Here is a 15,308-nt window from a genome sequence, read left to right on the forward strand (position 1 = left end):
ATGGATAATCAGAATCGACGAAAAGTTGAGACTTTAGTTTATTAATAACAACGTAGAAGTGCCCATGAATAGATGTTTTCCATGGGACAATGGATTCTCCCCATCTGTCTTTAAGCAATTTCTCCTATAAGCAACAAAGACCATGGCTAGAATTACTGTTGACCTATCTGAGTGAACAAACACTTAACACATTCATCTGCTATTTTAGTAGAGGCGTTAACCCATTTAGAATAAACAGGCTAATGCCTCTGTTAAAATAGTAGACAAAAGAATGTCAGGCAAAGGCAATAAGCACTCGCCTGCTAATATCATCAACAGTCATTTATAAGTTGATATCCCCTTTTATTAGTAATAAAGATTTTATAATCCTAGGTAGGTTGTAAAGTAAAACTGTTGACAGAAACAGCGGCAGGGTTTGAGGCAGGCCCAACTGACCTTGTGGAGAATTGGTGTCCTTGTGATTTTTACTCAGAACCAACATTCCCAGTCGAGATTGAAAAAGTTTGCGGGTAGAAGCTCTGAACAAGACTGTGACAGAACACAATAGAATTCATTTTTATCAATACAAAGTAGGAGCTTCTTTTGTGAGTGTGTGTGTGCGCAGTGAACGAGTCTGAAGGAGAAATACTTCTGCACCAATAGCCCTGACTCCACAGGATGCTCATAGAATCATACAGCACAGAAGGAGGCCATTCGGCCCGTCGTGCCTGTGCCAGCTCTTTGAAAGAGCTAACCAATTAGTTCCCACTCCCCTGCTCTTTCCCCATAGCCCTGCAAATTTTTCCTATATATCAATTCCCTTTACTATTGAATCTGCTTCCACCACCCTTTCAGGCAGTGCATTCTAGATCATAACAACTCACTGCATAAAAAAAATTTCCTCATCTCCCCTCTGATTCTTTTGCCATAATCTGTGAAAATTTACATAGATAATCGCAAACACAGATAACGGGAGCACAAATAACTGAAGCTCTTCAGCAAATACCATATTAAAAGCTGCTTTTATTACAGTTTTCCATTATTATTTCATTATAACTTGGCTTAAAATATGCTTCTACTTATTGCTACATTTGTATTAGCAACTTACTGCTGTTGCAGTTTGGTGAAAGAAAGCACTGTAGCTAGGCTAGACATTCATCTATCAGTCAACCGACCACTAGACGGCGTGATCCAGACATCTGCACCCTTTAGACAGCTATTTTGAGGGTTGGACCTCGTTACTATGCTGCCAGTGAGCCAAATGGGCACCCTGTTGGCTCTTGGCTCCGGGCCAGTGCAATATTGGGTAACCCAGAGGCTGACCTGGCCGGCAGAATGGCTGATCACGCCTAGTGGTCCACATTATTCTTGTAGAGCTTAGAGGAGCTTACTTTTTTGGTGCCTCTTCTGCTGTTGCACCCATCAAAGTTTTAACCGGGGTCCTATGTCTGTCATAGGACCTCCATTTATATATTAAAAGGACCTACCACCCGAAACAGGCAGATGCTCCAGCTGCCCGGTGGAAGGCCCCCATGAGGATGGCAGTAGCCAGAACGCCGGCATAAATGGGGCAGAAAGCCATTTTCAGGTTGCTACTGCTTCGCTTACGCCGGGCAGCCCAAGTTCAAATCTACCCGCTATCTCTAAGTCGTGAGCCTTGGTTCACTACTGTTGTCACTGAGACAGAAGGTCATGGCTTCAAGCCCCACTCCAAAAACAAGCACATAATCTAGGCTAACAATAGTGCTGTGCTGAGAGAGTTCTGCACTGTCAGAAATGCTGCCTTTCAGATGAGACATTACGCAGAGACTCCATCCCCTTCTCAGGTGGACAAAGAGAACTCTCCTGCTCTTCTTCTTAGTGCCAGTGGCACTAAGAAGAAGAGCAGGAGAGTTCTCTTTGTGATCTGGCCAACATTTACCCCTCAACAAACACCACCAAAATGGACTATCTTTTATTTATCTCTTGTTATTTGTGGGGCCTTGCTGCATATAAATTGGCTGTCGCATTTCCCTACATTACCTGTGGTCATAAAAGGTGCTATATAAATATAAGTTCTTTCTTTCATGTGAGTTTTTGTTACTGATGCTGCTGTAATTTTTTTAAAAGGAACTAAATCTACGCAGTGAATGTGATGTGGGTAAATTCATCAACCCCTTGCTCCCAGAGGGGAACTGAGCTTGAAGGGAACTTGGGTTCGAGAATTAGCTTTGCAGTGTTTTGCGCACTGGAAGTCTGGGGCCAGTGAACTTACCTGAAAGTTTCCTATTTCACTTCTAACCACTAGATATCGGCACCATTATTTTCTATAATAATACATCTAGACGGTGAACTCCCACAGGAATTCTCCAGCTCATCTGTTGTAACTTAGGCGGAAGAGCCTTGGAAACTCCAGAAAAACGTTTTTCCGGATTTTCCGTGGTTCTTTCACCAAAGTTACGATGAACATGTAGGAGAATCCCTGCAGAAATTAACCCCTCCCCCACCCCCTCAAAAAAAATACTACATTTATCCTATCATCTTCCAAACTTTTTTTGGATCTCCTATGTACTTCTCGACTTGTCTAGTAATTTTTCATCATCTTGCAATTGTGGGTGGCTAAAAATGAGTCAATCTTCAAGGTCTGCCAGGACTGTAATGTTTTTATGATTACAGCCACAGAGATGTAACTGAGTGGTGAAATACTAAGCATTAGTTAGTGAACTGTCCCATATTCGTGCAGCTTTTTTCTTGCCAGGTTCAACCCTTCAGGATTAAGAATGAGGCCAACTCAAATATGAGCTCCCCTCCCAAAAAGATCTCCAACAGAAGTTTCCCAAACAATAAATACAATGTAACTTGGAGGGAGTCGTCTCACTGCAAAGTACCTCCGGAGTCCGGTCTCACCATTGTTTGAACAGTCTGTCAACTTTAGAATATTGTACTGTGAATAAAATTGCAGCCCCACAAAGTTTAAACATTCCCTCAACGGCAAGTATCAAGAACCAGCATAATCTGATAGTAATCCCTTTTATTTTTAATCGACCCAGAAAAGGATGGTTCATTAAGGTCCTTTTCAACTCTACCAATCTTTTTTTTTGAATCCCACAAATAAACCCATTCAAAAGAAAGGATAGTTTTGAAATTCTGCAGTAACTTTGGATGTGAAATGTGCTGTACTGTTACAAATACCCCTGCAGATCACTGAAAAATTACATTAAAATATTAATGAAATATATGTTATTATCTTCTGGACCTCCTTGGTTATGTATTTAAGACAAAATAATTTACATATCAATCCTAAATTACTTCACACATCTGTTTCTGGTTTCTACTTTTGCCAGAAAATGTTTCTTTGCCATCCAGCTAAAGAAGGACGTTCCATTACCTTGAAATGTTTGGAACCAATTGTTATGTGATTCATAGATCCTAATCCTATAGATCCTTTCTAGTCAGTTGTTTGCCCCTTATTAAAGTAGAGCTTGTTATAAATTGAATTGTACTGATTCTTTTGAACTGGTTCGATAATTTATGTGAATTAATATGATTTGGCGGTTAGGTTATTATTAAATAAAAGTTATTCATTTTCAATCTACCCTACCACTAATATCAGATTTCACTGTAAGGAAGTGGGTGTGAATCCTCATGAGGTCTCTAAGGCTGCCAACACTTAATATATTTTTGTGAATGGAAGATTTTATTCCTTTAAACAATGTTTATGATTTTAAAGAAACAAATATATTCACAAGAATTACAATGAATTACAATGCATACAGCTCTAATCACATGTCTAAACATGTAGGCTGCCTCAATTATCAGCTATACCAATCACTGTTATGCAAGCAGGAGGAGAATTGTCATACAGATGATGAAGAAGTATAATTCATGGATGTCATGATCATCAGTATAATAGTTGCCAGATTGTTATATGCTGATTGGATCTCCCATTAATTTGTCATGTTACTTTGCATGGATAGCCAATTTCTAAGGATCAGTTTTCATCAACACACTATGAATATACCTTCTATTCTAATAATTAACCTACCCATGGGAGAGACTTGTTTGTACATTTTAAAAGTTTCCCCAACTTTCAAAAAAATATTTCTGAGTAGAAACCATCTGGCACTTTGGAAGACAAGTTATTTTTAACCTGTATTAGGGATATATAAATGAAATGAACAGGAATAAACATTCCTATTCTTTTCTCAATATTTCATGACTGCCTCCATACTGTCAGATTGTCTGTCCAACATCCAGTCCTCAATGCATCACAGCTTCATTCCGTTCAACATCAGGAAGACCAAAGCTATCATCTTCAGCCCCACCACAAACTGCACTGAAAATCTACAATCCATAACTCTGGGTCATGGTCTTACCCTAAAGTTTCCATTTGGCATTATTGAAGCAGAGCCTCCACCTGCCCCCAAACAAAGCCATGTATGTAGAAGGGGACTCCTAACGCCATAAGGGTTTGAGTGGTGGAGAGACAGGCAATATTGTGGAGGTGGAAAGAAGCGGTTTTGGTGATGGATCAGGGGCCGAAAATCTCTGGTGGTTGCATTTCACCATAAGGACCAGGATCTCTTATAAAGGGGGCCAATGTGGGTACTTCGGTTTTGTTTCTAGGGGGGGGCTAGCATTCCCTACCCAGTCTCAGCAGAGGATGGCCTATTGTACGGCCTGTGAGGGCAATCAAGCACCCAGGATGCGCCCTCAATGGTGTAGGCATCCACCATTTGCATGCAAATCAAGGGACCTCCTCCTTCCCCCATGAACTTTGACAGGATCAGTGCTGGAAGTCCCAGGAGGTGGGATGCAGCCACTGTGGATTTTGGGCATTGGGAATCAGGAGGCACATGACGGTCTCCTGAGTACGCTTGAGAAAAGTTGGCTGCGTGGTGATTCCTGGGTGTTCTTTTGCCCACGAGGCTCATGACAATTGTAGTCCTGGGGCTGGGCTCATTACTTCCAGTAATCTGTGAGAAAGCAGATTGCAGAAGATGGCCGTTCGATCCACCGTTATCTACCCTAGAGAACCGCAATTCAACTTGGTATAGATCACTTTGCCCTACTTCCAGAGACAAGTGAGAATTTTATTACATGCAACCTACAAAATTTGTGTAATGTAATTTCATGAGAAAAATAAGTCCCTATTTTATCTTTTGTAATACGCTGGCTCATCCCATTTTGCTTATGTCTTTCAATATCTTGTTATTTAAGTTGTTAAAGAATGCCTTTTCTTGTTATACACATTTGCAAGTATAAATATTCATCTACTTTGGGGAATTGTTCAAATGGGGAAATAAAGCATGCCAGTGCCCTTTTCGAAAGATTCTGTTAGCATTCAGTGTGCTCTATTTGCCATTTGTTACTTCTGCGTCCATATGCTGCAAGCAAAATAGGATTAAGAGATGAAATTAGAATGTGTGTGATAAAGATATACCAAAATATTGGCAACTTTATAAAGTGTTTTGTCAGATCACTGTTACATTTGCACATGTGCCAGGAATTATCACTTGTTCCATGGGAATGGGTCATGATTTTTGACTGTATTTGATGAATTGATGAAGCATAGTCAAGCGATTGGAAGAAAGGAGATGGTAATCAAGGGTGTGCACCACCAGATGGAACAAGAACTGTCAGTTATGGCAAGGCAATGCCAATGGGATACAAGCCAGCAGTCAATGAGGGCAATTATAGGGGATTTGGAACAAGATACAGCAGTCTTGTCTCATTAGTATCATCTGTGCTTTGTAATTTTGTAATGTAAATCTGTAATTTTTAAAGTTGGGATACAGTGATGAGTGTGGAAACTTTAAAACTGGTAGAATAATAGCACAATCACAGTAATATGTCACGAAATTGTTTAAAAAAAACTATATCTAATCCCGCTCAAGGCTGAAGTCAAAAAGATACATACAAACTTTACGGAACTTAGAAAGTGGAGTAAATTGAATAAATGTCCTTTCATGTACCAGCACTATTCCTCTGGGCCCAAGACATAAAAAATTGTGATTTCTGTGCCAGAAAGCAGTGCAAATGGCACTTAAAATACATTTCATATATGATGCTGGCACAACTCCCAAGCAGGTGGTTAAAATACCAGTTTATGCCATAAGCACAATCTTCGTGCAATCACTGCCAAGATTGAGCCTTTGTGCAAAAAATTATAAAATTGCTCCAATCATTGCTGTTATTGTTGGGACACAGAACATTTAGTAGACAAGTTAATTTGTACTGAGTTCTCTGGTCCAGAACACTGATTTCACAAAATTATCCTACAGGCAGAATACAAAAGATGTAACTGATTCAGTATGGTGCTTTGTGATATGGTTTATAACTGAAATCACAAAAGGTTCCAGGTTCTTTAACAGGTTCCTTTTAGCCTTTGAAATCTATTGTGGTCTTTTCAACAGAGGTGTAAATATGTTTACAATTATTTATCCTATTCAGGCAACTGTATTAAAACAGAACATTTATACAAGGGAAAATTCTACAAAGCCTTTAATAGTCATAAGTCAGAGTATTCCTGAGATCCCTGAATTAAAAGTGAAAGAAGTGAAAGACAACATCTGTGGTGTTTCCCCATTTAACTTTTCAACAATTGTAATTTCTGGAAAAATACTTGACAAGTAATTTTTCTATGAAACTAATGACATGAAGATTAGAACTATCAAGGTTATTTTTAAACTAAATCTGGTATCAAAAAGAACCACCTGGCTTGAATTTGGGAGGGGTGGAAATCTGATCGGCTGTAGATCTTCAATATAAAACACGTGAACTTTTATTAGTTACAGAGACTCCCTGCAATTGCTCTAAAATACCACATGGTGGCGTGAGGAATGCATTGTCCGAAAATTGACATTTACTACATTTTCAGCTTTTTTTTAACTCTTACTATCATCAATACGATTTCACACATAGAATGTTACTGCAGTACATAATATTAAGTTGGTTTTGACATGCTAAAACTATAGTTATCTCTCAGTTTTTGGTAATTTTTATTCACTGGTGGTAATTACAGATTTAAGTCAGGTTATCGAACACAATGGGCCAAATTTTGCTGTAGCAGAAAATCTAATGCTGTCTGCTGTTAGTTAGATTTGCCCTTGCACATTTAGGATTTTAAATTGTTTTTGTGGCAAGTTGCTGAAAGTGCGAACTGATAACGTCGCAGCGAGGGAAACAGCCATCGGGGACCTGAGTGAACCAGGCAATCAACCGTGTATCCCCTTAACCAATCAGATTGGAGGATTGTGAAATTAACAGCGCGAGGACTGAGAAGGAAATGTAATTTACAGTGGGTGAATTTAATGTCAAATCAGGTACAGAAAGAGAAATAAAGAGAGGGAAAGAAAGATTGGATTAAGGGAGAGAAAAAAGAGAGAGAAAGGAAAGGTTAGAAAAAATTTAAAATTTGACATTTTTAAAATCTCCAACAATTAAAACCTGAAGGAATGAGACGCCACACTTGTAATAGTTAATTTTCAGTGCCAGAGAGGTTGTTTGGCAGTAATTAACACTTATCACGTCATTAAAAGGGTATTTAGACTGAAATGGACAAGACTTAACTTCCTGTGGCAAGTTTAGTTCGTATCTACCGCACAAATACATCAGCTTCGTGCAATTCAATGGCGAGCCAGACAGCGAGATGCTGGGGTGACGCAACTCAAATAGCAATTTTTGGATTTTTGAGTTTATCCGCGCGTCTGTCCCTCGCCTGAAGTTGCTGTACCATTTGCGCATAAATAATGGCGAGTGTCATTAGATTCACCGTTATTTTGACAGAAAAATCTGGGCCATTGGAGTTTAACAGATATAATTTGCATTTCACAAAATTAATCATGGCTAATACTATGGTTGCTGCATATTTCTTTTAGCACAGAGACCTAAGCAAGTTCTCCAGCCATGTGACACTGAATATCCAGCCTTTGTGTCTGAACGAACTATAAAAGAAACTACAGGAGCAATCAACTGTGAAGGCTGCCACAAGTAAGGCATTTCCCATTTCTTTTATCCCGTGTTTGCACATGCACATAAGCCCCGATATTTACGGGGAGGCAGGAAGGGAATGGGGGGACTCGCAGCTGCCGGGAAACCTGGAAATGTGGGTTTCCCTGGAGGTCCTGCCAAATTTAGCGAATTTTTTCTCCGTTTCCTGGCCGGCAGCCAGCCAAATTGAGAGGGTGGTCAGCTGTCGGGCAGGAAGGCCTGCACTGAAAGGCCGTAGTCGGGGACTGGAGAGGAGGGAGGGAGGGAGAGATCACAGGTCGGAGGGGGTTGAAGAGATCACGGGTCGGGGGGGCTGAAGAGATCGCAGGGAGGAAAGCCGATCGCAGTGGGTTAGCTTGGTGGACCAGGGGGAAGCACTCCTGCTCCTCCCGGCCCACAGACAGTGCTGGAAAGGCACTTACCTGCTGGATCGGCCGTTCTCACCTCCCTTCAGCTGCTGAGTTTCCCAAGCCCTGAGAAACCCGGCCCTCAGATGTAAAAGTCTGTTAAAATTTGAGGCACGCAGTCTCATTAACATGTTTAAATAACTGACCCGCCTCTAGAGAGCAGGTTAGTCACTCGCCCCTCAACCCTCAACCCATCTCCATTAAAACCGGAAATGGGAGCATTTATGGCAGGTTGGGGTCAGGTTTTTACATTTTTTAAATTTTGACCTACTCTCTCGCCCGTTGTGGGGGTTAAAATTTCCCCATTGGCTCAGTTTATGTAATTCATCAATAAGCTCTCCTAATGATATTCTTGAAAAGTAAAACAAATGTACTGAAATAAGAGAATAATCATACATAGCTGTTCCTGGATGAATATTTCAAATTTTCACCCTGGAATTCCAAACTGTTCAAACACTTAACTCTATATTATTATTACATATTTATGGGTACTGCAAATCCCCACAATACTTCCTTCAGTTCCAAGATAGGGCACTCTGGACCATGGATGTCTCCATGTTCCATTCAAAGTCGCCATATGTTCGGTCAACAGGAGGTGCTCTGAAGTTGAAATGAGCATGAAGCTTGAGTTCTGCTGTTTTCCTTCCTCTTTTGAGATAGAATGCCTCCATATCACCTAATCAAAGTAAGCAAGTTACAGTGAAGTGCAGCCAGAGATTCAAGCTAAAAGCTTATGGTTAGCAGTCACCCGCACAGTCACTTGAACAAGTGGGGTTATCTCAGGCTTTTTGTGATAAAACATTTGTTTCGTACATTGTATAATCAACAAAGACCCATAGTTTTGTCAGTAAATGCCTTTGTTTAAAAACTGAAAAACTTGTGTTTATGCTGTTACTGAACAAGTCAAGTTATTTAATTGCCATGATTAACAGGAAGAATTCTAAATATTGTTTTTGCAGCAGTAAGGTACTTTATTGTCTATCATTTTGTTAAATCTAATGTAACACAAACAGATTGACAAATCATTCTTTGCACTTAGCCTCACAGATAAGCAGCAACTCTTTAGTTCAAGTGATACAACTGGTGATTTAAGGTTTAAAACATAGTACCTGATTTCAAAGGATTTAAAATTAAATTCTAATTTCTTCAATACTGCTTTTGGTTAAAATAGTCAATGAAAGAAAACAAGAGAGCGATTACTTTAGAACTGGTTCTTTTATCATCCCTAATTTAATGTTGCTATTTTAAAGAAATATTAAATAGATTTGGGTATAGTTTCCATATTTGTATTAAAAATATGTCTAATAATGCTGCTGCAATACTATGTCATATCTGGGTTAACAGCATAAAAAGTACACGGGAAGAGTTCCTTCATTACTGAGTGTAGGATTAAATGAAAAGCTATGGCAACAGGTGAGGCTGCTATAAGCTGTTCCTTTTCTTTTTCAGTTAAAAATAAACAAGATAATATTAAAAGTCACAGAGTAAAGGTGTTTTTGTTCCACTGCTAAAATAAGTACTGGACCAATTTGATTATTTACATCTCAGAGTTTTTCACAGAGCTCATATGATTAGCAACAACTCCTGATGTGCACAGGAAACAGCAATGATTACTAACTATTTACGTGTTTTATGAGATGAAAGACCAAGAAATTACACTATTATGAAAAAAATTATAACTTCACATAAGGGGAAGGGTGGAAGTCAATAGAAACAGAGGTATTACCATAAAGGAAATTATATATAAACATTTTCCATCATGAAATACATTTGTTTCTGTCCTTAGACAGTGTTAATCTTAACACAAAAACATTGTTATGTGGCAAGTAGCATGTAGAATTACATCAACGGAAGGTTAAGTACCTTCTGCCATTAAGTACAATGGAAAGGAAAGTCGGGCTTGTGTATAACAGATGCCTGATCCACTATCGCCAGTTTTCCGCCCAGCAGTGAAAGTTAAAATCTACCCCACAGTATTGGTAAATATCTGCTACCAGTAGGAGGAGCTTTAACGCTATTGGTTTTACTTGTTAGGACACTTAATTATGAGGTTTATTAAATTGCTTAGCTTGTCACATTAATAGGAAATGATTATGAGCATGAGAGTGTATCAATTGTACAACTAGATATACAATGCTAAATGACAATAAACCAACTTTAATCAACAAAAGACAAAAGGTATTTTTGTGTGCATTAGTCGGTACCGTTTATAAATGTCAAATAATTACAGGAGTAAAAATGTAAAAAAACTAGGTCGATTGACTTAGTACAGCTGTTGTGGAATACCGAGGGAATCTGGAATTTTGTCTGTTATACACTTGTTTCCATTTGCAACGTAACATTCATAGAAATATATGGAGTGAGAAACAATACTTTATAGAACAAAATCAATAATAAGCTACTGAACTTTGACAACTGCTGTGGTAGAAATTCACAATGTAAAAATGGTCACTACGGTATTATGTAAAAGACAGCATATTATTATGCATTTGGTGATTTTTATGAAACATTTTATAATCAACTTACACTAAATTAATGATTCCGAAAACTAAAATACTTTAGTTTGATGGACTAACTGCTCCAGCCTAATCAAGAATAAAACAGAACCTTTTCCAGTTATTTCCAAATCAGTTTTTACAGATCACTTCATTTTAAGTTTCTTCATTTTTGATTGACCATTTACCTTCAAGAATAAGAAAACATTTCCTAGGAAATATTTGACATACAACTTACCACCCATGTTTAAAATTACACATGGAGACTTAGAAAACTAAAACTGAAGCCTGTTCATGGTTTCTTTTTCTATAAAGATATGCAACAGTTCCACAAAGGCCAACTAACTGGCTATTCAAGATGGGACAGCTCAGTTTTCAACATAGGTCAAAATGGTATGGACAGCAATTCTGTTCTGTACTAAGCCACACTAAGTAGATGTATCTCCCACAACTAGTTTAATGTAAATGTGATGCCCTTAGACAGCCCTTCAATTGTTTTTGCCCCACCCCAGTTTTGACATTTGCTGTCCTAGGTCTTCACGCACTGTACACCTTTGCCTAGCTAATAGCAGGTAGGAAAACCTGCTTTCAGGCCTTTGCCAGTGTCACAGAGCTCATGTTCTGATTTTCTTTCCAGTGCGAAGTGTTTTGTTTCTGCTTGGCATTTCCCCCCCTAGCAGCCCAGTGGCATGGAGAATTGCAAGCCTGGACCCAGATCTTACCACTCTGGTACAGTTACTGGTGCATGAACATGTCCAGCTGGGCTGCCAAAAGTAAGTGTTCTCAATAAGTATATTGTCCAGCTACATGTAAGGCCAAGCTTATTAGAAGCATGCCCTTTTGTCAGTCTTTAGATAAGAAAAGTAAGAGTGGTAATGTCCTGGGCAAGATATCTCTTGATTTGTGTATAACACAGTCATTGCAAACAGTAGATTCAATAAAGTATCACACTATATAGGTAAAATATAGTAGTATATTATGTGAAATTTAATTCATAAAATACATTGAATTTCTACCCTGTCCATTGTAATGCCTATGATGTTGGTTTGTCTCTACTTTTTAACATTGATTGTATTTAGCCAACAACTACAGTTTCCAGATGGTGCATTCTAGCACATGTAGGCCTATCTGCATGGATTTATTTTCAAAAATTGTTATGAAATACAAAGAAACATGCAAATCTTGCATGCATCTTGTATATTTTAACATCTCTAAAGAATATTAAGATCAATAATCCCACTGTATCTACTACTGTTCAAAGTGATTTCTATAATCGTGTGGTTGACTGCATATGTAAAAACATTTTATGAATGGGATCAATTACAGATCTTCGGATTGAAAAATTCTGACAGTACGTCAGAAATTAAATCACACAGAATATATGGATAAATGTTCATCCTAAGGCTGTGTAATGTACTGTTTAGCTGTGTCTTGATTAAAATTGACCCTTATATTCTCACCTGAATTTTTCTGATTTGACAACTGGATACAAGAAGTACAGCTAGTGCAAGGTCATTAGTTCTGTGAATTAATCTTAAAACCTGCCATAGATTCTAAATCATTTGTGTCTTTCACACAATAGAAGGAGAAAATATGTGAATGGGTGGAACTTAAAATAAGCTCCTGCAATTATGATATCTGTGGGTGTTTGACTAAGTTCATGAAAAATGGCTCAGATGCCAAGCACAGACAGACTTGTAAGGATATTGGCCAAAGCTGAATCCTCCCTTTTCAAAACCCCCACAAAATACAGTGACTGGGTGGAGAGGTTACAGTTCATTATGCAATTAATCATAATACAAGATTCGATGTATCATAGATCAGCAGGAAGAGACAGTTATGAGGAAAGATTAATTCCACAATGTATTTATGAATTGGTGTGATGAATTATATGACTTAGAATGTCCTCTCTGCAGATGACCTTGAGAGATTTTCAATAACCGAACATTCCCAGTGGGTAATGGGATTACTTTGACATAGCGGTAGCAGACTTTGTACTGGCTGACTCAACATGGAGTAAACCAATGGCAAAGCATGCTGAAATGGATCTGATAGCAGCATAATTTTGTCAAGGTTTGATCCTTTTTTTAGTGGAAAGATGACCTTATTCAATTATTAATTGTATAAACAGAGACATTACTCTTGGTGATTTTAGCAGATGAACTCTTAGTGTATTCACATGACATTCCCCTGTATTCTATTTTAACACAGTTGTTAACCCATTTATTTTAAAGGCTGTGCCATTCATTAAAAAGATCACTTTTTCATTCTGTCATTTATTGAGGGGTAGCTGCAGAATGCCTTTCTATAATGATTAAGCCAATGACAATTTCTGCCAGAAATAATCATAGCTACGATTATGAATAGATCAATTTATCATAAATTATTATTTCAGAATAAAGAAGTGATTACAAGATAGCAATCTGAGGAATTCAGATGATGTCACAAGAATAGCAGTCACCTGTACCCTGAAATCATAATCTAGACATCACATTCTGATTTTTGCAATTACTTTTATATGCACTGTTTCAATTTTACATGGTGATTCATAGATATATGGAATTACATGGAAGTTACAACACAGAAACAGACCATTCGGGTCAACCAGTCCATGTTGGCATTTTTTCTCCAACGAGCAATTTATTGTGTTTGGTCAGTTTCTGTGTTGACAGCAGCTGGCAGTGTGGTTTGAAACATTATAGGGCTGATTTTAACTTTTGGCGGTGGTGGAAAACGAACTTCAATGGAAAGGAAAATTGTGCAGGCTGTATAATTACATAGAATTACAGAGTCTACAGCACAGAAACAGGTCATTCAGCCCAATGGTGTCAATGATCCACATGAGCCTCCTTCCACCCCTCTCCTCATCTAACCCTATCAGTATATCCTTCTAGTCGCCTTGACCACTCCTTGTGGTAGCGAGTTCCATATTCTGACCACTCACTGGGTAAAGAAGTTCTTCCTGAATTCCCTATTAGATTTATTTGTGACTATCTTATATTTATGGCTCCTAGTTTTCGATTCCCCCACAAATGGAAACATTTTCTCTACATCTACCCTATCAAACCCTTTCATAATCTTAAAGACCTCCATCAGGTCATCCCTCAGTCTTCTCTTTTCTATAGAAAAGATCCCCAGCCTGTTCAGTCTTTCCTGAAAGGTATAACCTCTCAGCTCTGGTATCATCCTTGTAAATCTTTTTTGCACCTTCTCCAGTGCCTCTATATCTTTTTTTAATAATATGGAGACCAGAACTGTGCACAGTACTCCAAGTGTGGTCTAACTAAGGTCCTATATAAATTTAACATAACTTCTCTGCTTTTCAATTCTATCCCTCTAGAATTGAACCCCAGTGCTTTGTTTTTTTATGGCCCTATTAACCTGTGTTGCTACTTTTAATGATTTGAGTATCTGTACCCCCAGATCCCTTTGCTCCCCTACCCCATTTAGACTTTTATTTTCCAAGGAGTATGTGGCCTCCTTATTCTTCCTACCAAAATGTACCACCTCAAACTTGTCAATATTGAAATTAATTTGCCAAAAGGCAACCAATCCGCTAACCCCTATTTTCCACCCCAACCGAAAGTCAAAATCATGTTGTTAACTCATGGTGGTATGCACATGAGAATTATTTGTTGCAAGAACTCAAAGCAGTTGTAGATTTCTAATGAGCATAATGTACAGCTGCCATCACTTAAATTGAAAGAAATTTAATGACATTTGGTCGTTACAAATTGTTGAAATCATAATTAATTTGAGCACTGGATCTCATTCCCTTGTTTCCAAGTTTCTTACCTTATTGTGATAGAAATGAACTGCAGAACTGGTTCTTTAAAGGGAAAGGAAAGTCTAGGGGAATACTTTTTAGTCAAGGTACTTGATATTTTACAAAAAAAATATACTCATGAATATGAAGTTTGATGTTTTCTTACCAGCATGGAGACCTATGAGTCAAGCCTTCCTTCCTGCTATGCCACTCTGGTGATGTCGCTGACAGGCGTAGCCTGTGTGTTCTAGAATGGTTCCTTAATAAACTGTGGGGCATATAACTTTGATCACCTAGGAATGATGAGAAAACTATGTTGTACAACTTAAGCAACATAATTATCCCTAGTAATGTCTATAATTTGACTTAGTAATCTGTGTAGTCTGAACATTCTGCTTCCTACCACCTGATTTATGGCAGCACTCAGGTGAACAGGGGTAGTGATCTGTTATGACGGATTCCCGCCCACTTTTGCACTCACGTATGTTCCACCATCATTTCAAACATCCCATTTTCCATCATTATTGTCTCAATTGCACCCAGTCATATTCTTACCCGTATAGGACAGATATCCAGGGTTGCTGATGCTAGAAAAAAGGTGGAAGTGGGTTTAAGGAGCCCAACAAGCACTTTTAAAAGATTTATGAAAACCTATTTCTCAGGCGATGCTGGTGATTTATTTATTTTTGT

The 15,308-nt window shown here is 38.4% G+C and overlaps 1 protein-coding gene across 1 annotated transcript in view; it reads left to right on the top strand.

The window, feature by feature from the left end:
* cacna2d3a (calcium channel, voltage-dependent, alpha 2/delta subunit 3a) overlaps positions 1-15,308 on the top strand; it is a 633,142-nt gene that overhangs the window by 579,045 nt on the left and 38,789 nt on the right. The window contains exon 35 of the mRNA XM_067998742.1: positions 7,839-7,950. Within this exon, the coding sequence (XP_067854843.1) occupies positions 7,839-7,950 (112 nt within the window). The remainder of the gene's footprint in view (positions 1-7,838; positions 7,951-15,308) is intronic.

The sequence above is a fragment of the Heptranchias perlo genome, chromosome 17 (assembly GCF_035084215.1).
Source record: "Heptranchias perlo isolate sHepPer1 chromosome 17, sHepPer1.hap1, whole genome shotgun sequence".
Taxonomy (NCBI): Eukaryota; Metazoa; Chordata; class Chondrichthyes; order Hexanchiformes; family Hexanchidae; genus Heptranchias; species Heptranchias perlo.